The sequence below is a fragment of the Carettochelys insculpta genome, chromosome 1, assembly GCF_033958435.1.
Source record: "Carettochelys insculpta isolate YL-2023 chromosome 1, ASM3395843v1, whole genome shotgun sequence".
Classification (NCBI taxonomy): domain Eukaryota; kingdom Metazoa; phylum Chordata; order Testudines; family Carettochelyidae; genus Carettochelys; species Carettochelys insculpta.
The window spans coordinates 303,732,917-303,760,912 of NC_134137.1; the positions used below are offsets into that span (position 1 = coordinate 303,732,917).

At 41.9% G+C, this 27,996-nt stretch overlaps 1 protein-coding gene across 3 annotated transcripts in view; it reads right to left on the bottom strand.

The window, feature by feature from the left end:
- PTPRQ (protein tyrosine phosphatase receptor type Q) overlaps positions 1 to 27,996 on the bottom strand; it is a 220,786-nt gene that overhangs the window by 50,017 nt on the left and 142,773 nt on the right. For all 3 annotated transcript variants that reach the window (XM_075012304.1, XM_075012297.1, XM_075012312.1), the window contains exons 43-48: positions 25,944 to 26,276; positions 15,849 to 15,970; positions 10,328 to 10,514; positions 7,010 to 7,254; positions 5,645 to 5,711; positions 1,103 to 1,261 (exon numbers count right to left, since the gene is read on the bottom strand). In XM_075012304.1, coding sequence (XP_074868405.1) covers positions 1,103 to 1,261; positions 5,645 to 5,711; positions 7,010 to 7,254; positions 10,328 to 10,514; positions 15,849 to 15,970; positions 25,944 to 26,276 — 1,113 coding nt within the window. The remainder of the gene's footprint in view (positions 1 to 1,102; positions 1,262 to 5,644; positions 5,712 to 7,009; positions 7,255 to 10,327; positions 10,515 to 15,848; positions 15,971 to 25,943; positions 26,277 to 27,996) is intronic.

Genomic DNA, 27,996 nt, shown 5'->3' on the forward strand with positions numbered 1-27,996 from the left:
CAGCAGGGCTGCTCCTCTCACTGCCCCCCGGCTCCCGTGCTGGGGCCCCTGCATCTGAGCCAGAGCCAGCCATGGGGCTGCTGGACTCGCTGCCTCCCTGCCGGGGACCCCGCGGGGCTGCTGGACTCACCCCCCCACCTCCCTGAGGACCCCTCAGCAGGAGCAGAGCCAGCTGCAGGGCTGCCTGTCTCTCTGCTCCCCGCTGAGGACCCAGCGGCTGGTGCGGAGCCAGCTGCAGGGCTACTGGTCTCACAGCCCCTGCCGGCGTCTGGCTCGTACTAGTGGGGGAAGTTCACTCGTGTAGTGAACTTTGGTAGGGGTATGTGTCTCCCTCGTTTTAAAGAGTATTTGTAAGTGAAGTACTCATTAAACGAGGGATGAGCGTATATGGAACTTCCGATTTTTAGGTGAAGAACAATTTACTCTGTCTGGCCAGATTGTTTACACCTTTCTCACGCTGGTGAGCAGTTATATGAGCAAATGCTGATCAGCTCAAATAAAGCGGTTCACGATCTGAGCCATACTGCACAAAAGAGGTTTACATGACTCCGTCCAGCAGTAAAATAGAAATAATGGGAAGTCCTGTGACACCTTATAGACTAAGATTTTTTGAAACTTTCCTGGGCAATGACCCACTTCGTCAGATGCATTTCTAAAATAGAAATGTTATTATGGCTGAAATCTTTTAACAGCAGTAAAATATTACAGAAGGAAAACTGCTAAATGGAACTTTCAAATCTTTTATTCTGTGGATACAGCATGTGTTTGAATAAAGACAATTCATAAGCCCAGGAAAAGATTATGAGAACTAGTGCATGGGTAACTGTAACCACTAACAGTTACTATCTGTCAGCTCAGCTGAAAAGGGAGAATGCCCAGAATCCAGTCAACAGGACACAGATAATTCTTCAGCTTTGGAGCAAGGAATGATAGTACAGGGGTACACATGAACAGCTCCTGGAAATGTTACTACTGCTGGTCAGTTGTGTCTCAACGCAAAGTCTGCATCACCCAGCAAAGGCAATTAGGGAAGTGAGTAACTGGTCAAATGCAAGAAACCAAAGAGGTACTATATACAAAAGAACATAATAGCTTTTTCTACCTCCTGTTTCTGCAACAAGAACTTGTATCTTCTTGATAGGTCCATGATCATCATTATAGAAGCATATTGGCATTCTGATAGTAATTGTTGTAGCAGTAACAAGCAGTGTCCCACTGGTATCAAAAACAGGTGTTGGCTTCTTATTAGGTCTTGGTGGTTCTGTTTTTAAGCAAGATGAGTCACAATGATTTGCTTTCTAATTTATTAATGAAATTTATTTAGTTCTAGCATTTAGTTGTATTAAGAACATAAAAAAGGAAATAAGAATGGTCACACTGTGTAAGACAAAATGTCCATCAAGTATAGTGTCCTCATTTCTGACAATGGACAATGCCAGGTGTCCCAGACAGAATGAGCAGAACTGGTAATCATGAAGTCTATGTCTACCCTTTCCCCCTTCTTTGAAGGGGGCACAGTAATCAGGTTGAAGGGACATTACTAATGAAGTGCCACAATAAATACGGAGCATTTCATTAGGCAAATTCTCCCCTGTGGCAACTTCAAAGTGTCACTCTTTGATGTGTCAGCATGCCATGTAGCCACAGGCACTTCAAAGTGCTCACGCTACTTCAAAGTGCCTTTCCTCCCAAACATTTTGGGGAGTACAGGCACCTCAAAGTTTGACACTTTGAAGTTGCTGCGGGGGAGAATGAGCCTAATGAAGTGCTGCATATGCATCGCAGCACTTCCTTAGTAATCTCCCAACAGTACTTACCATGATCTACCTGATTACCGTAGACATAGACCAAATGACCCATCCCTTGCTGCCTGTTTCCAGCTTCTGGCAAAGGTGGCTTGTGTTTCTCAAGGACCCAGAGAGCTATGACAGTGGGAACTAGAGCTCCTGGAAGGTTCACCCAAACTGGACATGTAGAGACCAAACAAATTTGAATCACCTCTCCCTGTAAAAGGGGTTGGCTTAGGGTTAACAACCCTATCCATAAAAAAACCAAAAGTTACTGAAACATCTGCAAAGAAACCTGCAGCTACACAGGTCTTGGGAGGAGGTGACAATCCACTTGGACTGAGTCCAGCTAGAAGTTTTGTCCCAAGACAGAGTGAAGTGGAGGAGACTTGTAGATGACCTATGCTCCACCCAGAGTACAAGGGTTAAATAGTAGTAGTAGTAGTAGTAGCAGCACACAATCCCTGTCCATCCTAGCTAACAACCACCAATGAACCTATCTTTCATTGACTGATCTAGTTCTTCTTTGAAACCTATTATAGTTTTGGCCTTCACAATAAGATCTGGGCAAAGATTTCTATTAAAAATATGTGAAAAATACTTCTTTTTGTTTGCTTTAATCCCATTGCCGATTAATTTTGTTTGATGACACCTGATTCTTGTATTATAAGGAGTAAACCACACTTCCTTCTTTATTTTCTCCCTACCAGTTACGATTTTATAGACCTCAATCATATCCCCTCTTTAGTTATCTCTTTTCCATGCTGAAAAATCCCAGTTTTATTAATCTTTCTTCATACGGCAGCCATTTCACAGCCTGAGACTGGAGTCTGGAGGTAGCATTCCCCAGCAGCCCCACAGGAGGGCCAGAGTGCTGGTGTCCCCCACCCCCTCCTGCCCTGTGTGGGGCTGGGCAGCTTGCTGCTGCAGGCTAGTGGGGGCAGCCAGGGACCAGGGGGTATTCACCTCCTCGGTCTGACAAAATCCCTCTTCTGGGACCACTGAGTTCTGAGGGTGCCAGACCAGGAAAGTGCAACCTGTATTCACCAATCTCTATTCTGAAAACTTACCATTTATTCCTACCCTTTGCTTCCTGAGTTTTAACACATTATCTCTCTATGGCTGTGTCTACACTACAAAAGAACTTCGAAGTTGCTTACTTTGAAGTATAACTTCGAAGTAAGCAACTTTGAAGTAGAGCATCCACACACAAAATGCACCCTCCCTTACTTCAAAGTAGGATCCCTCTAATTTTGAAGTTAAACGCGTACACACAAACAGCCCTTACTTTGAAGTAAGGAGCCAGGAAATAAAGCAGGCATAGAGTTGCATGGCCGACAAGCCCTTCCAGGCTTGCAGCCAGCCAACCCTTTAAAGGACGCCTCTCAACACCCCCACCTTGCACATGCTAAAGGCTGCCAGGCTGTGGACAGCAACAGAAAACGTGCTCGGGAGAACAGCTGAGCAACATGCCCGCTCCCATTCTCCCTGTGGACAAGGTCCTCTCCACCCTGGCCAGCCTAATGGCCATGCTGGTCACCCTGATCTTTCAGTGGTGCATCCAGGGCACCCGCATGGGACCCAGCCTGCAAGTCCTGGCCATGGCACTATTGCCCCTCCTCCAGGCCCCCTGATCCAGCGCCAGTGGGCCTTCGCCACCACCAGCAAGTGGTGGGAGAGGCTGGTGCTGGAGGACTGAGACAATGAGCAATGGCTGAGGAACTTCAGAATGACCTGCCAAACATTTGAAAACCTCTGCCACTGGCTCGCCACAGTTCTCCAGCCCTGGAACACATGGATGCAGCCAATGCTCCCAGTGTGGAACAGGGCAGCCATTGCCCTGTGGAGGCTGGCCACCCCCAACAGCCTTCAAGCCATCAGCCTCCAATTCAGCATTGGCCAGGCCACCATCAGAGTGGTGATTATTGAGGTAAATCCAGTCCCCACCACAGACCCACCCTGAGGAGGGGCTAATGGCAAGGGGCAGGGGGAAGAGGGCCACTGGTGGGGAGGGGGCAGGGGGCAGGAGGACCTCCCAGTCAGGCGTTCCTGGACTTGCCTTCCTTCCCTCCTCTGCAGGTTGTCTGAGCTATCAACAAGGTGCTCCTGCCATGAGTCATGACCCTGGGTGACCTGGACGCTGCCCTCACCAGATGCTCTGGAGTGGCTGCCTCCCTCAGCCCCAGGAGCCTGTGCAGCTGCTGGTAGTGGGGGCAGTGGACAGGCCATGCCCCTGACAGGCTGGCAGCACCATGGGCCTTGATGTAGGTCTGCCTCAGTTCTTTAATTTTTATCCTCACGCTGCTGCCAATGTGGTCGGTGTGGCCTTGGGTGGTGAGGCTGCTGGCCAGCCAGTCAAAGGCTTCAGTGTTTCTGTGACAGGTATTGGTCTGGCAAAGGTTCTCTTCCTCCGCTTACAGAGTGAGAAGGTCCTTCAGCTCATCCTCAATCCTGGAGGGTCCTCTCCTGGCATGGCCCTTGCCTGGCATGGCCCTTGCTGTGAGCCTTCAGACTCCCCAAGGGGGGTGGGGGGAGGATGGTCCTGGCATGCACCATAGTGGCCAGGGGGAGTGGAGACAGGCTGGTGCTTTGAGCAGGGGCAGTCTGAGTGGGAGCTCGTGCTGCTCCTTCTTGTGGCAGAGTCTCAACTTCCTGCCTGGAGTTGCTGGGGAGCTGTTTCCTTTAAGGTGGCTGGCAGAGATCATAGAGCCCTGTCTGGGCTGGCCAGAGTGTCTCCGTCCTCCAGGGGGGCTGCCTCCTTGGCAGACTTGTTATTTCGAAGTAAGGAGTGCAGAGCATCTAAACACACTTAACTTCAAAGTTAAACTTGGAATTAAGCCTGCCTCATGGAGCAGTGGAGGAATGGAGTAGTGACTTCAAAGTTAGTGTCCTTACTTCAAAATTAACTTTGAAGTAAGAGAAAGTGTGTATAGATGCTCTGTGGGCTACTTCAAAGTAGCAGCTTACTTCTAAGTTAACTTTGAAGTAAGTTTGTAGTGTAGACATAGCCTATGAACCCTATTATCCCATGACATCTTACTTAGCTTAAGAGCCTTTGGTGAGGGGCCTTGTTAAAAACTTTCTGAAAAAAACACTATATCCACTGGATCCTCCTTGTCCACACGTGTTATCTCATTGAAATAATTCTAGTAGACTAGTGACGCATGATTTCCCTTTACAAAAACCACGCTGACTTTTCCCCAACAAATTATTTTCAAATTATCTAATATAGTCAGCAAAATCCTACACAAGTACCAGATATCATTAATCTGTAGCAGAGATAGTAAGAGATCACAGGTATCTAAGACACACAGCCTTATGTTCATTCTTTTAGGTCAGGGGTGCGCAAAGTGTGTGGGGGGGGCACGAGGGGTTCACAGCACGATCAGCACGATCAGCACGATCAGCACTATCAGGTGTGCACAAAGTGGAGGTGAGTGGGCCCCCAGAGGGGTGGGGAAGGATGAAGTGGGGCACAGCACAAATGGCAGATGGGTCTCAGGCTCATCCATCTCATTAAAAATGTTGAAACGTGTTACAGTTTTTATGTACTTCTTCACATTCATATACCAATTACTAAAGTTTTTACATTCTACAGACTTATTTTCTTACATGTGCCAAAAGGTTTTTTTTCATATTAACAAAACCAAAATTTCTGTCAGTTTGGATGACATTAGACAGGTTTGTGAGGGGGGTGCTAATTGCTGGGACGAAGAGGGGAGCTGATGTAAAAGGTTTGCTCACCTCTGTTGCGGTAACAGGTATCAGACATGAGGGCACACATATGCATACAAAAATTTATAGCAATTTTTAAAGCTTATTGGGATCTCAGCAAAAAAGCATTTTATTATGCATACCTTTGATATCCATAGTTATTTTCAGTTGAATTTTTGGCCCAGCACCAGCACCATTTATTGCATACACCTTGAAAAAATGAATATTTTATGTTATTGAGAATTTGTGTTAAACTTAAATCAGAAAAAGTTAAATAGATACTATTGAAAGGAATATTGAAATAGATACTATTGAAAGGAATAAAGAAGCTTGCAATTTTATTTATACCTAATATGACAGGACTGAATGGTTTCAGTGATAAGATACACCTTGAGAATGCCATTTGATTTATTCATGTGACCAGAATGCAAGACAGAGCTAGAACCTTAATTTATGTATACATGTAGCAACATTATTTAAAATATGTATTTAAAAATGTCCCTATTAATTTATCTCTAGCTCCATTCCCTTGCCCTCTGGAGACCATTTTATTACCCTAGCATGTCTCTCTACCTCTAACTCATTCCTGATGTTCTTTAAATACCATTTCAAAGACCCATCTCATCTTATGAAATCTTATTTACTTGAGCCTCTTAGTTTCTCTCCTGCAACATAGGTGTTATCTGTATGCTATATTATCATTAAAATAATTCTATGTATAAAACTTGAAAGCACTCATGAGGCATTTTGTAATACTTCTTTATGAAAGATAATATCCAAAAGTAAATTGGATACTATTATCTGAATCTCCTCCATTTTTTGAAAATATATGCCAGTGGACCAAATTCTGCCTTCAGGTTTACCTGACACTTTCTTGGTCTACACCAGTGTAACTGAAAGAATTTTAGCCCAGTTTGTTTATTCTTCTAAACTCCTTTGATATTGGCACAATAATAAACCAAATGGATTTACACTGGAAAAAAAAAAGTTTCCAGAGATACTCTTTCAAGTACCTTCCCGGTCATTCTTTGGGCCATTCACTTCACTCATCTCTAAAATAATAAGGAAAATAATATTTCTGTTTCTGCTGTTAACAGGAAAAACATATCTAACCCATGAACGGTTATTTCTAGGATGATTTTTACTCTTCTCCTCTCATCCTGCCTTAATCATTCATTACTTTAGCAGTGGAATTAGCAGTAATAAAGACTCATCTGAAACCACTGCTTTTAGGATTGGGCCCTGAGGCTGAAAACAAAAACAATACAAAACAGAAGAAGACCACAGGGAATCAAAAGAGAGGACAAAATTATGAAAAGTGATGTGTCAAAGACTGGCCTGGTGATCAAGTATCTACTCCTACGAGGTGCTAGCCACGACCAGTGAGTAACTACTGATTTTCCCGCTTACAATGCCAGGGACCAAAATCACATTCTAGACTTAAGACCGCACTTTTGAATTAGGCAAATCTGTTGACATCAAAGAGAGAGAACTGCATTAAACCTTACACTGATGTTATATGTATGTCCTCCTTTTAGCCCCTCTATCACTGCAGTGACCGATTTATTTGTTTTGTCAATGACACTTAGATTGTGAATCTGGACAACAGCGGGGTCATCTTCTTTGTAAATCATAGCTTGATATACTTGAATATTTCCATTGGGTTCAGCTGGTGGCACAAATGTCACTTGGAATTTTGTTACTTCATCTGGTATCTTCTGAAATGTTATGTTGTTAGGTGAGTCTTTAGGCGCTAAAGGAAATATTTCAGAAAAATTCACTTTGAATCAGAATTTATTACTGTTATTATTTATTTCTAGATCAGTATTCAGAAAGATTACAGAAAAATACACTGGGACACCAATATTATACCACTGCTATTTAATTTGTTTAATAAAAAATTGCTACGCTAACACAAAGTGTCTGTGCAACTATTGTACTATTAGTGTTGCCAATAGGATGCCCACTGTTAGAAACTCACCATACTTTGCACCAGATCATAACCAACCACATTCATCTCCAAAACCAATGCTTCCTGGATCACCCTGTAGAATGCATGAGCCTTGAAGTACGCTCTGAATGCAACAAATTCTTGTTTGGTTAGACCATATGGACACACTCAGATTTGGAGATCACTTTCTGAGAACAATCTGACAACAGCAATCACCCTCCCTACTTTCAAAGAAGGGGATTGTTATATCAGGAGCGTCTGCCATTCACAGCTGACACTGCATTGCCCAAGGAAAGGATCAATCTTTCCATTAGCTGATGCCCAAACATATTTGGGTTTTATAGTGAAGTCAGCACTTTAAATTCCATCAAAAAAATTACTGGCAGGCAAAGCAGCTTTCAGATCACATTTATCATGTGTGGTCCCAGTGATCCTTAGCATAGCCTTTTATATAACATTTATTTGAGTAGTTTATTCTCGTGGTGACAAAAGCATAAATCATTTTACCAACATTTCCATCTGAAAGAAAAAGGTGTATCCATCTTATACGTCTACACGTGCCCCAAACTTCGAAATGGCCATGCAAATGGCCATTTCGAAGTTTACTAATGAAGCGCTGAAATACATATTCAGCGCTTCATTAGCATGCGGACGGCAGCGGCGCTTCGAAATTGACGAGCCTTGCCGCCGCGCGGCGCGTCCAGACGGGGCTTCTTTTCGAAAGGGCCCCGCCTACTTCGAAGTCCCCTTATTCCCATGAGCTCACGGGAATAAGGGGACTTCGAAGTAGGTGGCGTGCTTTCGAAAAGGAGCCCCGTCTGGACGCGTCGCGCGGCGGCAAGGCTCGTCAATTTCGAAGCGCCGCTGCCGCCCTCATGCTAATGAAGCGCTGAATATGCATTTCAGCGCTTCATTAGTAAACTTCGAAATGGCCATTTGCATGGCCATTTCGAAGTTTGGGGCACGTGTAGACACAGCCTTTCTAGGCATGGACAGAAAAGAAGTTGTTTTGCCTACTCATGCTGCTGAGCAGCCAGGGATCTAATATGACCCCAAACTGTGAACCCAATAACCAAAGGGAAGCATACTCCCTCAGTCCAGGGGCCAGATATAATTTCTGCTTGCTTCTCAGCCCATGGATAGAAAGTCAGTCTTCTCTGGGTTGAGCATGTCAGACACCTTTCTCCAAGCCTTAACCTTACCCATGTACCACAGAAAAAGCTCAATTGTACAAAATAGCTCAGATGAAGTGGAGAAGTATTTCCTTTTCTCCTTACATATGACAACCTCTTTGCATCCTTATATAAAGAGGGAACTGTAAGATAGTACCCCAACCTAGGCAACCTAGGACAAAGGGAACCAGCACCTACCACAATCTTCTGTTTTTTCTCCATAATCAAGAGGTTGAGGCATCCTCAAGTGACTCCATCTACTTCTAGAGATTCAATGGGGTCAGCAAAACCTCATGATCATTGTATGAAAGGTATTACTACAACAACAGGATTTTCTTACATCACCAGAAAGAGGTCACATGCAAACAACAACTGGTCCACTGTCTGCCCTATACTTGGATCTGAAAATAGCGTGACTGTAGTCAAGTCAACCTGAGGTTCAAAATATATGGATAATTATCTCCTATGGCTACTGATGCCAAGAGTCAGATTCAACCATTTTATTTTGTTTTTAAAAGATGATTTAGCATGTAATTCAAAACCCGCTGAGAGTTATTGAGTATGAAAATCTGACAGCATCACTTTGCCTTGTTATGAAGCTAATGAAGCTAATTCTTATACCTGGACTAATAGTCTGTCATTCATTTAGGCCATGTCTACACGTGCCCCAAACTTCGAAATGGCCATGCAAATGGCCATTTCGAAGTTTACTAATGAAGTGCTGAAATGCATATTCAGCACTTCATTAGCATGAGGGCGGCCGCGGCACTTCGAAATCGACGCGCCTTGCCGCCGCGCGTCTCGTCCAGACGGGGCTCCTTTTCGAAAGGACCCCGCCTACTTCGAAGTCCCCTTATTCCCATGAGATGATGGGAATAAGGGGACTTCGAAGTAGGCAGCATCCTTTCGAAAAGAAGCCCCGTCTGGACAAGACGTGCGGCGGCAAGGCGCGTCAATTTCGAAGTGCCGCGGCCGCCCGCATGCTAATGAAGCGCTGAATATGCATTTCAGCGCTTCATTAGTAAACTTCGAAATGGCCATTTGCGTGGCCATTTCGAAGTTTGGGGCACGTGTAGACATGGCTTTAGGCATAATATCACAAAAAAAGGAAGTCTTTAAATCTTTTGATTCCTACATATAATTTGAACTGACCACTGTGATAGCCATAAACTATTATACTAAACACAGCATACATGCCTGAGAAAAGAAACAAAATATTTTTAAAAGTGAAGTTATAATCAAGAAGCTGACTCTGAAAATCTGGAAATGCAAAGATCTATTTTCATGGCTAATGGATTGTCTGCTGAGGCAGTCAGTTTTTTCTATCAGTGTGTCCCTTTAAAATATGTTGTCTTAACATTAGATTGATTTCTGTCTACTACAGCCTCCCTCTGGCCTCCTTGTTTAGTTGTGCATCACTCTTACTCAAATGTTAAACAGGAGTAATTATTCCCCACCTCTGTACAGCATATTCACATTGATGGATTATATGTGCTATGTGTTAGCAGCATTTATTTTACTGTCACTAGTTGTCTACAACCACCGTTTAATGTCAAGGGAGATTTACACCACTTTATTGTGAAAGCAAAATATAAAGAAGTATTGAAAATGTAGCTGGTACTGAAGATCTTCATTTTCTTTAGTAGACGGGTATCAAGGAAAAAAACCTGTGCTGTTTAAGTTAAAAACACAAAAACACTTACCTGCCTCAAACGTGGAGACAATGACTGAAGTACTAGACTTGCCATCAATACGTGCAGCATTTACATCTCCTGTAAAAGCAGTGACTACCACAGAGTATCTTGTAAATGACTTTAATTCTGCAATTTCCAGGCTTTTACCCTCGTAATTTGTCTTGAGAAATGAAGCTTTATAGTCATCACTGTCTACCTATAAAATAATTAAATACAATACGACAAAATAGTACATTAAATTCATAAGATGGTATTACACATATAGGGTGCGTCTACACTAACCAGCTACTTTGAAGTAGCTGGCACAACATCGAAATAGCACTCATTGCTTCTACATGTGCCGTGCGCTATTTCAACGTTGAAATCGATGTTAGGTGGCGAGATGTTGAAATCTCTATTCCTTCCCGAAGATGGGAATAGCACCCTACTTCGATGTTCAGTCTCGAAGTAGGGCATGTGTAGACAATCTGCATCCTGCTACATCGAAATAGCAGGGTCCTCCATGGCAGCCATCAGCGGAGGGGTTGACAGATGCTCTGTCCAGCCCCTGCAGTGATCTATGGTCACCACATGCAGCAGCCCTTAGCCCAGGGCTTCTGGCTGCTGCTGCTGCTGCAGAGCTTGGGGTCCATGCTGTGTGCAACTGGTTGTTGGTTCTGTGGACCTCGTGCTGTGCAGGCCGAGTGTGTCTGGGAGGGGCCCTTTAAGGAAGCGGCTTGCTCTTGCCCCAGAAGGGCTAGTCCAGCCTGTGACCCCGTCCGCAGGCTTTGCTGGCCCCTTATTTCGACAGAGAGTGCTTGCTTGTGTGGACACTCCGCATTTCCTTCTGGGGAGGCTCCTTTCGATGCTCCCCATTGCTACTTCGACGGCACCAGCCCTGGAGGACATGTAGACAATACACTTCGAAGTAGCCTATTTCAATGTTCTTACTTCGAAATAGGCTACTTCAACGTAGTGTGCTAGTGTAGATGTAGCCATAGTGTATTTTATTTATATTGACCTTCATGCACACATAAATATGCCAGGATCCCAATTAGCAAGACTGAATTGTAGCATAAGGGAATAGGCAGAAGAAGAAACATGCACCCCAACCCATGCATGTGGAACCACACTATCATGCTCATCACAACTCCAGGCATGGAGACAGAGGAAATGCATGGCAAACATGAGAGGAGGGGATGGGTCGAACATTAGCCAGGGGATCCATGCTGGTAGGCAGACGAAATTCAGCTGACGCTTGTAAAGAAGTAATGTTACTTCACCCAGGCTGCATCTACGCTAGGAATGAACTTTGAGATGAATTTCGAAATTAGTGCTTATTTTGAAGTTAAGTGCAGAGCACCTACACATTATACATTACTTTGAAATAGCAATCAAAGTAAGGGGGCCCAACTTCTAAGTCCTTATTTCATTTCCGCAATGGGAATAGCACCCTATTTTGAACTGTAACTCCACATCCCATTACTTCAAAGTAGTGGGTCCACCATGGTGGCAGCCCACAAGAGCATAGAGATGCTCTGTCTAGCTCAGATGGGGCTGTATGGTGCTTGCCGGCCATATGCAAAGATGTAGCTACCCAGCAACCCCAGGCAGGAAGCTGAGAGAATGCTTCAAGCAGGGTGAGCACGAGCTTCCTGCTGTATGACTGCTCCATGATGACATCACAGTGACAGCCACCCTGAGACAGCCATGTTGGCCAGCTAGGAGCCTCGTGCCCCTCAGAACCCACCGTTAAGCCCAGCCAGGGGTCCCAGAAGCCCAGACAGTGCCAGCACAACAGGGACCCCTCCTACATGGAGGGGAAGTCAAGGACCTCCTCGCACCATTTCTAAATAGGGCTGCTGCACACAAAAATGTGTTTCGAAATAGCTAAGTGCTATTTTGAAATACATAGTCTATACACACAGCACTTATTTTGAAATAATGTCTAATTAATAACTAATAATTAACTAACTGTTAAGATGGGGAATAGCACTTATTTCAAATCAGCTGTTCCAAAATAAGTACTCTTCCATGTCCTAATAGCACTTATTTTGAAATAGTTGTTTTGAAATAGAAGCGCCTATTTCAAAATAGTTATTTCCAATAGGTATTATTCCTCCTGCAGTTAGGTTAACGAATTTCAAAATAATGTACCCACTAGTTCAAAATAGTGGTTGTGTTGTGTAGATGGTAGCAAAGTAATCTGAAATAGCATGGCTGCACCAGCTACTGCCTATGTCCATCCATACAGGAAAAGGATTAGCAACTCCACGGCGATTGTGCATTGATACGTACAACTTAGGTAGCTTGTGCAGAGAAATAAGAAGACTGTCGTATGCCCCTGTGCTTCTCTGTGTAGCTCTAAACCATAGGTAATCATTAGCCCACAAAACTTCTCATGTGCTTAAGTTTACAAATGTGAACAAGTATTTGTTGCCTTATTCCTTAAGGATCAATACATAGCTTGTTTCACAAAACAGGTATCAGTACATAAATGCACAAAGCTATGTCATTTTATTCAGCTGTGAAAATCTAATTAAACACATCATATGAAATTAATTAACGCGTTGCTCATTAGTTAACTCCTTGTTTTGAATAGTGGTGACTTGACACTTTTATAAATAAAATGGACAAAACATTTATTCAGAACCATCCTCCACTGGCAGAAAGCTGGGCCAAAGGGCCTTATAAGGCTTTTTGAACTCTATGAAAAAGTACATAAGTGAATAAGGAAGCTCTTCTACTAGATGATCATACATTTTATTAAGCCCCTTCCTCATGGTCTAGTCCCACTATTAAACTGTTTAAAATGACGTTTTCATTATTGGTTCTTCCATGTGTAATTTGACGGACAATTAGGTAGCTGAACAATAGTTTTCCCACTGAGAGAAATTTGTATTAAATGCAGCTGCTAAAGCATTAGGATCACTCAAGCACAATTTTCTTTGACAGATGTGCCTCCATCCCCTCTGAGAGTTAACCTTAAATAAAGTTTCTGATGCACTAAACAGACATTCTTTTCCTGGGATGACCATTAAGAGATAAGTTACTTTTCCATATCTTACTATCAGTTATATGCTGTGCACATATTTAAGAGAACTGTAAACACAATTTGATACAGCATCATTAAAATGTACTTTATTTTTACTCTACCCCCAAAGCCTTATGGTCCACTTCTGTGTCATTTACTGATTCCAAATAGTTTTTTACTCCACAAATACTTTCAATGAAAACAAAGAATGAGAAAAAAAATACGACTTATTTTGGCATAATGGTGGCAAAATGATTTTGTCATTTCTCTTCTGTAAAGCTGAAAAAAATGGAAACTTAAAAAGAAACTCCAACTTTCAATAAATGGATGGAAAGTATTACTTTTTAAAAATTATGATGTGACAGAAAAGAGATCTTAATTTATTATGGCCCATAAAAATATTTTACAAACCTCTAAGGAGCCAGATCTGAGAACTAAAATACTAAAAGTATGTAATGTTGTAAAATACAGTATGTTTGTGGAATTTGGGATCTTAATACATGATTTTCCCAGACGCTCACCAAAATTTACGCCAGTATTTTCACTGCAGACAGACTACGACTGTTTTATTTGACTTTAAGTAGCAGTGGACTTCTCAGCAAAATGCTTTTCACTATGGAGACAACACCTATAGCTATTGATCATTGATTAGGCCACACTTGATTACAAGCCATCTCTAAAATGAAAATCTATGTACTTGAAGGCTGGGTCTGCATGACACTCCCCCAGCGCTGTTGCTGGCAGAGCTATGCAAAATGAGCTTCTTGGGATTGCAAATGGTGTGCCATCTCCATACTCCCGAAGTTCATACAGCTGGGCGAGAGTTGGGTGTTGGCAGAAGGGAGTGCAGGCACTGCAGAGGCCATGTGGATGTTTGAGGCAAAGGGACTGGCAACAGAGGGGGTTTAGCTGGCAGAGGCACATCCACACGGCCTCTGCAATGCTGGCACCCCTTTCTGCTGATGCCAAACTCTCGCGGGGCAATAGTAATGAGCTTCAGGAGTATGCAAATGGCGCACCATTTGAAATCCTGAGCAGCTCATTTTGCATAGCTCTGCTGGCAGTGGTGCTGGTGGAAGCACCATGTAGACATAGCCAAAATATTTTGAATGTGAAGATTTCCTTAAAATCATTTTGGTTGCTGACTGAATGTTCAAAACAGCATTTTAAATACCTACTGAATATTTACCAGAACATTTGAGAAATCCAGTCTTTCATTATAGCTTTATGATATATTATAGGTTAAGTATCAGATCAATATACTGCGGGCTAGGACATGACTGCATCATGCTAATAATTCAGGAACTGCACATTACAAAGGCAGAAGGGAAAATTGTGTGAATAGAACTTGGTGGAATGTTTCACACAGACAACAGATTTGAATTTGAGGGTTTGGTGCTTGTGCAAAAAAAGGTGAAAGAAATCACTTTTGTGCAATTTTACGACAGTTTATCTTAAGCAACAGGAGTGTTGAAATCAGAATTATCAAGAAATGTGCTGCAGCTCTTCCCTGGTCTCTGATAACGACCTGCTCAAGATTTTGATGGAGCAACAAGAAGTTGTTTTCTTCGTAACACTTCCCTTGTTACTGCAAGCCCAGCCATCCTGTTGCACTGCTGCTGTGATATATATTGTCCATTACCTGCATAGTGCATTGGGCCAGTTAGAGAAATACCAGTAAACTCAGAGGCCGTTTCTACACTTGCCATTTTCTCCAAAAGTGGCATGCTAACAAAACAACCTGAAATATGCTAATGAGGCTCGGATGCAAAAATTTTCGGGAAGAAGGGGCTTCCGGAAAGAGGACTTCCTTCCGGAAGACCCCCCACCACTGGCGGCTGCGCTTCTACATGTTGTTTTGGAGTCCGGAAGAGCGTTTTCTGGACTCCAAATCATGTGACCTTATGCTAATGATGCACAGGGACTTTGCATCTGTGCCTCATTAGCATATTGTGGGCCATTTATTAGCATGCCGCTTTCAGAAAAAGTGGCATGTGTAGAAACGGCCAGAAGTTCCGAGCTCCTCATCACCTGAAGAAACAGGTCTTAGCCACAAAAACTCATGACCTAATAAATGTGTTAATCTCTGAGGTGCTACAGGACTGCTTATTTCAGAAGATGCACGTCAGCCCCATGTTGCCACTTCTACTTTACTGTGACTCTTGCTATATTTGGTGTATTTCTTAAAGCCCCAGATACTGATTACCCAGGAGTTTCAACTTTAATGTGCTAGGTTTATAAGTTATATAGCACCATACTACTCAGCTTCTGTAATGCTTCCCATTAGAATGTTATCCATCTTTTCAATATCAAAGAATTTGTTCCTTCGCAAGGAACAAGAAAATCACTATTTTCTCTAACTTCAATTATTTTTCATGTTCCTATCCTAGTTACGTGTCTTGTAATTTGTACAAAAAAGTCTATATTTGTGTTATAATCAGATACCATCAAACATCTGTAACATTATCAGATAACAAATGTAAGAAATGTAACAAATAAAAATGAGGACTGCCTTACTGAGGTAACATCAATGAGGTAGAGTGTTGGTCCAGTAATAATGTCAGGTTCATTCCAACTTATGTTAATACTGTGAGGAGATGTAACTATTACAGTTACATTTTCTGGAGGACCCTCTGGAGCTATGGAAGAAAAAAATGCATAAGTAGTATGAAACATAGGAGCTGAATTTGTTCACAACAAATAACACAGTGTCTAGAGTTACCAAAAAATTAATTTACAGTTTGAAAATGAAACCTTCCTAACTGCATTAATACATTTGCAAAGCTGTTTAAAGATTACAAACATTTTTGGTTCCCATTTATAAAGCTTTCTATGGGATTTAGAGATATCTTTTATTAAAATTCCATATCTTTAATGCAAGATGGATCTAAATTTCCTAAACATCTTTGTAAATTGATGTGATGGTCTTTATTAACGAAAGACTTTCATATGGCACATATAATGTCCATGTGGGTGATGCATTTTGTTTGATGCGCCAGACTAAATAACAACAAAATGCTACCACACGTTCCTACACATGTCAACGGGACTGGAAAATTCTTAAGTTTGTACAGAGTACAGTTTTATAAAATGAATGTCTGGTTTTCATCTTTTTTTTATATTTTTCCCTAGTATATTATGAAATACAGAAGGATAAAGAAGGGAAAGGAGCTGTAGGAATGCTAAATAAGTCACTATTAAAATGAATATTTTTCAGCAGTTTCCACATCACCTGGTAGTTATCTACTATTCTGAAGTATAGGAAAATCAGGCACTTTTCCAAGAACACAGAAATTCTTGGTACTGTTCATACTGACTTTTTAAGCAATGAATATGGTAAGAATGGGGAAAATAGGATTTGTGAGTGGAAGAGACAGTCTGAGAACTTATTACTATGGCACAATTTTTTGCCTGCTACAAAAAGACTGTCTTCTATACAAATCTCAATGAATAGAAAAATAGTAAAAGCAGCTCTCTCTATTCCTGTCTTTGATTTCTGTGTATAATTGCTGTAATGCATTTTTCTCCTTTGTGAGTCATTAGATCACTACCTACTATCCACTGGATTATAGCTGGGAAATAAGAAGGTTTGGATGGTAATCAGGTTTGATTGTTAGCAAAAGGCTGTGGATTGTCTGAACACTTGAATGTAGACCACTCAGAGGAAGGTGAGGACAGGAGAGAGGCAATTTAAAACCAAAGGACTCATCTGCAGTAGCTCTGTGATATCTACTGAAGACACACATTTTTAACTGTGCTATAACTCATTTTTAAGTTAGCTCACTCCCTACTTTTTCCTCAAAGTTTCTGCTAGTGTACAAAATGTTTGCAGTATCCATTGCTGCATTACTACAGTACAATAATCTGCAAAACACAAAAGGAGACTGGATGCTGGGACTATGCTGGTACAAAACACTTGGTGTTACATAATAAACATTTTTTAAACTTTTGTCTTAGTGGTAACTGTCACATTCTGATTTAGGGTTTTTTTTTGTGGGTTTTTTTTTTGTGAAATGAGTCTAGTCAGTATTAGGGTAAGATATCACTATACACTTTCTCTTATAAATCACAGCAATTTACTCAGTAGAAACGACCTGGTTTTATTCGCTCATTCCCTTATAATCCAATCACTTCCTCTCATAAGCAGTTTTCTCCTGGTTTTCGCAATAATGCATTTTCTGTAACTAACAACCATCATTTCCTGATTATCATGCTTCTATCCTGGCACAGGAATGTGGGTCTTATGGAGGTCAGGGTCATCTTTCCCATCCATCTGTGTCCTGATGCTAAGGCAGCAGTTAAGTGTGTTTGCTAGAAGGTAAGTCTGGATAGCCCATCATTTAGCAGAGCCCTAAAAAACAAGACTGAACATCCTAACCTCTTCATGGAAGTTCATACTTGCCAGTTTGGGTAAGAACTGCCTTTTTATTGTTATTTTAAGGAAAAAACTCTCAGGGCCAGTTAAATCAATCTAGATACTCCCTCAAATATTTGATATTTAGGCATTAAACAGACATAGGATTCAACGTTCTCACCATAAACAGAATGAAAGGAAAAAAGAATTCCCTGCTTCTTAAAGGCAAAAGTTGCCTGAATTAAGGTGATTCAAACATGACAATATCACTCCTCTCACTTTGACCCCAAAAAGCAAGAACTCTAGGCCCTCCAGGCACTAGAGTTTGGCAGGGTAGGTGCTGGGAAGGGCAGGGGTGAAACTAGTCAAGGCTCACTTTCCATAGTCTCACTTAACTGGAAAATCACTGTGATTTCCCTGTGCAATATACTGCTGACCCTGTACACAACCCCCAAAAAAGCACATTTTGAATACCTTGGGTCGTGTACAGGTAGAAAAGAACAAGAAAAAGCAGTTTTGATAGTATACAGACTAACACAGCTATCTCTCTGTTACTTTCAACATGCAAGGTAGAACAGAATGAACCATCCTGCCCTAATAGATGTAAGGTGTGGGTAAGCACTTCATAGGGTCTGGTCCTGTCCACATATGCCTCTGGCTTTCAGGGATCCTCCAAGGACTACATTATATCTCAGGACACCTTTGCAAATGGAAGGCTTTCAGTTTACAAAAAATACCCGTTCCCAAGTTCCCTTACTATACCACAATGCAGAATGAATTCAGTGGTTATGGTACCATTCATTTCCCACCTAAGTTTGGCTCTCCAAAATGACTTTTTCCTAAGAAAGCATGATAAGGACTATAAAATGCAATATTTTGCTTGTTATGAATGCAAAAGATCAGAATGAGTGTAGGTACAAGATAAGTTTCTCTTGTTATGGAAAATGTTCCCTTCTCCTCCTCTTTTTGTGCCACAATACTGTGATCTAATATACTGGTGTTTGTACAAATTTAGATCATGTTGAAAATATGGTATCTTGCAAAACAGAGTTGAATCTTTGCACAGTCCATCAGCTAAGCAATAACAGTGCCATTAAACTATTTTATGACACAGTAAGACCATTTCTATGAGGATAATCTACAAAACAGAAGGCTGAGTACAACAGGAAGTCTTGTGGCACCTTATAGACTAACAGATAGGCTGAGTAGTTGATCTGGAGGAGAGAGCTGGATTAATCCTGAGTAACGCACTACCATGTAGTCTACTCTACTACATTACTGATTATGGCTACAAATATGTACAGAGGGACCAAGAATTTAAATAGGATTTCCTACCATTTTAAAAGCAAACAGAACACATTTTTACTTTGTCATAAAAGGTACTGTAATTATGGTGAGGTAGTGAGATCCTCCACTTAATTTCCCAAAATATATTCAGATTATTAAACATTTGTCTGTTAGATAATGTTGCAACTAGGTATGTGTAAATATTGTAAGTAGTTCTTGGGGCTGAGACAAATGGCCATTAGGTTTTGACTAAGCCTGAGAGAAATGAAAATAACTGCAAATTATATTATGCCCAAAGAATCACAGAACCACAGAATCATAGGGCTGGAAGGGACCTCAGGAGGTCATCTAGTCCAGGCCCCTGCTTCAAGCAGGATCAACCCCCACTAAGTCATTCCAGCCAGGACCTTGTCCAGCCAAGACTTAAAAACCTCAAGGGATGGAGAATCCACCACCTCTCTAGGCAATGCATTCCAATGCTTCACCACCTGCCTGGTGAAGAAGTTTTTCCTAATATCTAACCTACACCTTTCCCTCTTCAACTTTTGACCATTATTCCTTGTCCTGCCATCTGATACCACTGAGAACAGTTTCTCACCCTCCTTTTTAGAGCTCCCCTTCATGAAGTTGAAGGCTGCTATTAAATCACCTCTGAGTCTTCTCTTCTGTAAACTAAAAAAGCCCAAATCCCTCAGCCTATCCTCATAGGTCTTGTGCTCCAGACCCTTAATCATTTTTGTTGCCCTTCGCTGAACCTGCTCCAGCAAATCCACATCCTTTTTATCCTGGGGGGCCCAAAACTGGACACAATATTCCACATGTGGCCTCACCAGTGCCGACTAAAGAGGAATAACTACTTCTCTAGATCTGCTCAAAATGCTCCTCCTAATGCACCCCAGTATGCCATTAGCTTTCTTGGCTACAAGGGCACACTGTTTACTCATATCCAGCCTTTCATCCACCATAACCCCTAGGTCCCTTTCCATTGTACTGCTGCTGAGCCAGTCGGTCCCCAGCCTGTAACAATGTTTGGGATTCTTCCGCCCCAGGTGCAGGACTCTTACACTTCTTATTGAACTGCATCAGATTTCTTTTGGCCCAGTCCTCCAATTTATCCAGGTCCCTCTGGATTCTCTCTCTACCCTCCAATGAATCTACCTCTCTCCCTAGTTTTGTGTCATCTTCAAATTTGCTGAGGGTTCAACCCAGTCCGTCATCCAGGTCATTAATAAAGATGTTGAATAACACCGGCCCCAGAACCGGCATGCTGCTTGAAACAGACCGCCATCCGGATACTGAGCCATTGACCACTACCCTTTGGGCCCAACCATCAAGCCAGCTTTCTATCCATCTTATAGTCCAAGGATCCAATCCATATTTCCTTAACTTATGGACAAGAATGTTGTGGGAGACCGTAACAAAAGCATTGCTGAAGTCAAGGTATATCACATCCACTGACTTCCTCATGTCCACAGAGCTTGATACCTCATCATAGAAGCTAATCAGATTGGTCAGGCAGGACTTGCCCCTGATGAATCCATGTTGGCTACTTTTGATCACTTTCCCCTCTTCCAAGAAAGATCCTTTGAGTGGTATTTCACAGGCAAGTTTACTTTGCACTATCTCTCTCTTACTATTCCTGAAGAACAACATCTTATAGAGCTTTTGCTTGAAAACCAGCAGCACTGGGTTAAAACCCGCTCGCAGATGTGCCCAGACAACTCTAATTGACTTCTATGGGTTAAATCTCCAGCTATTCCACATAGCAGTGAGATGCCCTTAGCTCCATAAAGTTGTTTTCCCTGGCTGTGCATCAGCAGACTCACACAGAAGATGCTTGATTCAGCTTGATTCCCAATAAGGAAAGAGGAGGAGATCCACACCTGTTGTGTGCAGTTTCCCTAACTAGCCTTATGGTGCACCCTGAACCACCCTCTCATTGCTGGTATACAGGGACTGCTATTGACATTATTACATAGTGGGGACTGAAGAATCCCTGGCAAAGTAGTGAAAGTGGAACTGAATAAAGATTCCTTAAACATTTTTAAGTACAAAAAATGCCAAGCTGGCAGGAGCTATAGGATTGGACTGAGGTAGCAGGAGACATGTCTGTTCCACAGATCCACCTTAGCTCTGAGGGGCCTTGTCTCCACTGCCAGGTGGATAACTGTTTTTGACATGGCCTGTTCATTTTCTCCTCAGATGATTGCCATTAAGCCAGGGAGAACTTGATGAATGGCAGAGAGACTACTGCTCATGCTCAGTGATGTCATTGCCCATGTAAACAGAATCCTATACTGTCAGGCTGGACAGTGTCACAGACCCTGTCCTTGGAGCAGGGTAGGGCAGTTGCCTGAATGCGGCTTGACAACCTCAGAGGAAGTTCTTCTGCTACATCAATCAGTGCTTTCCGTAACTATCAAGCACTGGCCAAAGACCTCACAGCTTTCTACAGAGAAGGATTAGTGGAAAAATTACCATTTTTTGAAAATGTTCAGGTACGTTTGTGGCTGTTTTATAACCAGCTATAGACTGTCCATATTTTGACTGACTGATGTTGCTGGATTTTTTTGTTCCCTTTGTTTTTCTGTTGCCTTTCGTGCCAAGGAAGCTACTGAATCAACGATGTAGTCCCATAGTTGTGTGCTTGATTACATAGTTCCACTTTTTGGATTAAATGAGAGTACTAATTATTCGACTATCTGTTCTTTTGAAAGCACAACCATACAATTTTTCCAGGCAATAGTTTAGACATAGCTATATCTTTTATTCTATATGTAAGGGACAGCAACATAGTTTTACTATTGCTAGAGGCAGAAAAGAATCATGTTAGGTCATCTGTAACAGGCAAAATAAAAAGACATATATTATCCCTACACTGAATGTTCCGTTTGATTTCCTGTCTATAAGTAGGGTAACTTGTATGGACAAGTTAGTTACACAAAACCTACTGTCCCTTATTACAGCTGAATGGAAGTCAGTGACATTAGCATTTGGCCCTATATTTAGGGTGACCATATGTCCCCCAGCCAAATATGGGACATGGGGAATGACCCCCATCTTGGACAAAATGGGATGTATAGTCACCCTATCTGGGACACCGGAAACAGCGCTGCCGCCCCACCAGCAAAGCTCCTGGCTTCCCTGAGCTGTGGGTGGCAGCCCGCACCACCACACAGCTCCAGCTCCCAGCTGCCCCAGCCGGGAGAAGCCAGGCAGCTCTGGCTCCAGCACTTCTGTGGCCATGGTTCACCCCCCTGCTCAGCTTCCCTGTGGCTGAGGCTCCAGCTCCAGCTCCAGCACCGGCCACCGGCCCCAGCTCCAGCAGCCCCACACAGCCTCCTTCCTCCCCCACCCTGGCTCCTGCTCCAACCTCCACATCCCGGCTCATCCCCCCGACGGCCCTGGCTCCAGCAGCCCCACGCCAACCTCCCATCCCCCCACCGCCCAAGCTCCCACTTCAACATCTGCAGCCTGGCTCAACCCCTGGTAACTCTGGCTCCAGCTCCAGCAGCCCCACTCAACCCCCCACAGTTCTGTTTCCAATCCTGGCTCCTGCTCCAACCCCCACCGCCACTGCCCAGGCCCCAGATAAAACCCCACTGAAGCCCTGGTTCACACACACACCCCGCGGTTCCCACTCCAACCCCTGTGGCCCTGGTTCAGCTCCAGTCCCTGCTGGGGCAATCCAGGCAGCAGCTGAGCCACTGCCTGGTCTGGCTCCCAGCTCCCAGATCCCCCAGGTGGGGGAAGCAGGTGAACCACTGTAAAATACAGGGCAATTTGCCCCTTTTGCAAAATAAATCAGGATGCCAGAATAGTGTCCAAAATACGGGGCTGTTCCACCGAAAACGGGAAGCATGGTCACCCTATCTATATTTCCATCTTGAATACTTTTGATAAACTTCCAATTCATAACTAGGGTTTCTTATGATAGCTGGCTGCACAGACTATAAAAGCCTGTCCAAAAAATTCCACAGGTAATGACAATTATTCAGCACCAGTTCAGAATGTTGACAGATCCAAGTCAATATTATATTTGTTTAACTGGATTGTAAGGGTGAAATAACTCCCAACAGTTCCCAAAAATGTACAATTTAATCTTATATTGTTGAATTCATTCATTACTGGGAAGTCTAACAGGTCTTTTCTTCCATCTATAACTTCCATGTTAATCTTATTAGCTGGAATAGGTCGGCAAGTTAACAGTTCCTCAAATCATTGCATCCTGGCATTGAAGAATCTAAAACATATTTTCTCAAGATTTTTTATTTTAAATCTTCTTCCCCATCCCACTCTTTGAAACTAAAAGTGTCCTAAACTGAGCAGTTGTTTTAAGAATTGCATTTCTCGGCAGGCAGACAGAAGCTGAGATCCGTAAATGAGAAATTTATTTCAGACTTGTTAACTGCCAGTAACTTTTCCTACCCAGTTTCTGTAGAAACATAAGTTGTACGTTTGATTTTGAAAAAAGCTTTAACTTCTTTATCTTGAACTATATTAAGCCTTCAATTTATAGGAAGAATTTTCCATTAAAATCAAGGTGAGTTGTACTTAAAAATAACTGCAAAATATGGCTCTTTATTTTTGTTGATCTGGTGTCTGTGGAAACAGGACAGTGTACGGGAAATAGAAGCCAGCAGCTGAAGTATTATAATATGCCACTTTCATTGCTTTGCCTCTTATGTCTGTGTATGTATAAACAGTTGCATATATAACGTAGAGTGCACACTTAGGCCCTGATCCTGCCTATTTATTTTACTTGTGTACTTGCTTAACTTTACACATGCAGAGAGAAAAGATGGTCATTCAGGTGCTTATCTGAGATATGGCAGACTTAGGTTTGGTTTTCTTCTTCTCTACAGATTTTCTGTGTGACCTCAAACAAGTTGTTCAGTCGCTCTGTTCCTCAGTTTCCCATCTTACCTCACAAGCGTGCAAATTTACTGGTATGTGTGAGGGTGCAGCGGTATTACCTGATGACTTGACTTGACTTAAACCCTTGTACTCTGGGTGCAGCACAGGTCATTTGCAAGTCTCCTCCACTTCACTCTGTCTCAGGACAAAACTTCTAGCTGACTCTAGGAGTACCCCAGTTGTTGTCCTTTCAGTCTCACTAGATCTTCTCCACACTGTCCAAGGTCTTCCTTCCTTGTGTTTTCCTTCTGGGTTCCATGTGAGAGCTTGACGGATTATGCTGGATGATGGTTTCCTGAGAGGGTGGTCTAGCCATCCTCACTTTCTTCTCTTGATTTGAATGTCAAGTAGTTGTTGTCCTACTTTGTTCCAAAGCTCCTTATCTGTGACAAAGTCTTGCAAGTTGATGTGAAGGATGTACCTCAAGCATCTGTTTATGAATGTCTGTAGCCTGTAATTTGAAGACTTTTTAGTATGACAGGTCTCGCATCCATACAAGAGCACACTCTTCACATTTGTTGAAGATCTGCAGTTTCTTCTTCACAGATGTTATTTGTGAACTTCATAAGGAATGGAGAGCCTTCAATGCAACTGTTGCTTTCCCTATCCTGGCATTGATATCCTTGTCTGTTCCTCTGTCTGTGCCCATATTACTCCCCAGGTCGAGAAGGTAAACTGCTCCACATCTTCCAGGTCATCCCCTCCCAGTCCACTGGCAAGGACTGGTTTTGTTGTTGGACTGGCAGATCCTTATTGTCTTAGTCTTTCCCTTATTAATATTCTGTCTAGTCATTGAGGCAGTTTTGTCTAGTGTTGCAACCTTTTCTTCCATGTTTTCATGTTGGTGTGAAAAGTATGGTTACATCATCAGCAAAATCAATGTCCTCTAGCTGTTTGAAAAGTGTCCACTAAATGCCCTGTTCATGGCCATCTGTTGCCCTGCTCATAATCCAGTCCATTGTGATCAACAACAGGAAAAGTGACAAAAGACATCTTTCTCACACTCCTGACAGTCTGATGAAAGATTCTGTCAAGACACCATTGTGAACAATTTCCCCTGTTGAGGGTTTGTATGTTGAATTGATCAGGTTAATAATTTGTGAAGTACCATATAAAAGTTCTCTGCATTCAGAAACCATGATGATGGTCATGCTATAAAAATACGACTAGAATAGATAAAGAAGTGATTGAGAAATCCTCTTTCCATAGCTAGTTAAGTTCTCAGAACCTCTGCTAAGACTTCTAATTCTGGTATTGTTTTGTGATGTAGACAGTCCCTTAAAAACAGTACCGAAATTAACTCATTTCACACAGACTAAAAACAGCTATAAAAATTATACCACTGACCTGAGCTGGATTTAAATCAGCAACCAAGATGCAACAGACTATATATCCCAATACCAGTCCTATACAACCCTCATATCTTCCTCGAACAAAAATATTTGTCTTTTTTTCTACAATGTTGTTTAGAAGAACATCTGTCTGAAAAAACTAGTTATAACCCAAAATCTGCAGGTGTCTCTTGTAAAGAACTTGTAAGAGTTTTTACATGATATTTAAAGTATATGATATTGACAAGAAATCTAGCTTCTCAGCTGCTCTTTATTCTTTATTCTTGTCCTTTGTTCTCCCCCTACTAAAAGTGCCATTAGACTAGTAAAATAAATAAAATTTTAAACTTGTGATTGTTTTAAAACATGTGTGCTGTAAACGGCCCCATACCGCTTACCTAAAAATGCAAATGGAAACTGAAAAAATCAGACATGTCTGTGGAGGACTTTGAGTGAGAAATTAAATTGCCATTCTGTAAGTAGTAAGATACATCCTGGCACTGAACAGGCTCTTCAGTCCTGAATTACTTTAGCTATGAATAAATATTGTTTGAAAACACTAAGGTAAATACATTAAAGCCACAACATCACAACAAATTCTTCACTGCTTCACCATTGAGAAAGCTTTTGGAAGAAAGATCATCACCTCTGACTACATTTGTATGTCTAGCTGGACTCACTTTCAGTATAGAAATACAAGGTATGACACTTATCCTTACTTACAGCCAGGCAGAGTTTGCATAGAAATCCAAGGTGAAGTGTTGCCATAACCAGCATTTGTACTAGCAGCAACTTTAAACCTATACCATCTGAATTTTTTTAATTCATATATAGTCTTCTCTATATAGTCATCCATGCTGGTTTCATAGGAATAGTGATCCTTCTCATATTCAATACATTCTTCATGTTCCCAGTCACCGCAGTGGATGGCTTGTAGCTGTGTAGTAATCTTGTAGTTTTGAAAATAGCCAAAGACAGTATCTGGTGCTCTCCATCGCAAAGTCACACTTGTTGCTTGAATGTTAGAAAAAGCCACATCCTTGGGAGCACTGGGGACTAGAAAATTAAAATAAAATTTTAATTTAACATAAGATATCTTACCTTGAATGACAAGGAGTCTTAACTACCTTTAATTTATCCATAGTTAAAAAATTGTTTTTAATAAACATGTCTAATGAATACAGAATACAGTTTCATATGATCAGTTCAGATTTTGCCCAAACTCTTGCTAAATATACTGCACCTTAGAAGCCTGATTCTCCCCGATTTACATTGTTGTAAGGAGTAATTCGACCGATATAAATGCAGTCACACTCCAGTGAACATGAGAGAAAAACCCAGCTCTATATATACTTACATATGGCACCCACATTTAGTATAGTTCTGGATTAAAGAAAAATACATCTGAGTGTGGCACACAAATGCAGCTAGGAGGAGAGGTATGGCTCTTGCTATACTGGGACCATTCCTCCTCTTGGGGAGAGAATATAAATGAAGTTATTTTTGGCCTAACCTCAGCATCTTTTACTGCTATTGCTAACTGGGATTCCTCTACTCCCACTTGGAAATCTTGAATTGTGGCCCACAGTCTTAGTAATGCAATCCTCAGACAAAATTTCAAGGCTTCATACGCTTGTTATTTAACATTTGAGCATTTAAACACATAACAGTATACGTATGAATACACTGAGTAGGCTCAGTTTTCCAAAATTCAGTGCTGTTCAACAAACAAGAAATAATAGAAATTAAAAACAAAAACTCAGTAACAGGAAAATTCAATGTAAGAAAGAAAGTTTGTAAATCTTTTGCCATCTATTCACACATCTATATGTGTACATATGAATGTGTATTTACACAAGAGGATGTCACATCTCTGTTAAGCCCACAGTGGACTTGTCAGATCTCTCAGACTGGATATAAGACATATGGTTTTGTATAGGATCATGTAGTCAGACACCAAGCTAATATTATCTCAAAGATTATCTATAATACAGTACTAGCATTCATCAGTAGCAGAAACTGAAAAGAGAAATCTCCTCAAAAATTCTTCCCTGTAACTACCTTATTGTTTTGAAATCCTCAGGGAAAAAACATTAGTGGTAAAAGTAAAACAAAAATCCTTTAACTATCCTAACACCGATAACTAAGCAACATGGATATTTAAATAAAGGAGAAAAATCTCAGGATATTCTTTCTGGAAAAAATTCCAGTGGCTTTCGCAGACCTTTGAGCATATCTGAAACTTTTGTCTCTGGGAGTTCACTTTTTGTTATGATTTCCTAGTGTTACAAACCTATATCTGAATATTTTGGAATGACTTGCAAGAATAAAATCTTGACAGAATGGGAGGGGAGTGGCAGCACAAGAATATTAAGAAACAGGTCCCAGGAAAGTGGAAACACCAATTGTCTGACTATACAAAAAAAAGGACAGGAGACATGTGACATGGATTTAATCAGGCCACAATTTTACTATTAGATACCTGGGGTTACTCTGCAGATAAGAGTGTACAGTGCAGGTAACACAATATTTATTCTGTAATTACCCAAGGAGATTTTTCTGGTTTCTCCTCCTTTTCATGAAGGTCCCTCCAGGAAAGACTTCACTGGGACCGGGCCCAACATTGATGGAGGAGTGGGGAGAGGCGGCAAAAGTACCCCAACTGTTACTTGAGTAAAAGTATGGCTGCTTTCACTTCTGGATACTTCAGTACAATCTAGATGTGACGCGCGTGTCTGTGTGTGTGTATGTGCGCACAGGCATGCGCGTGTGCTTT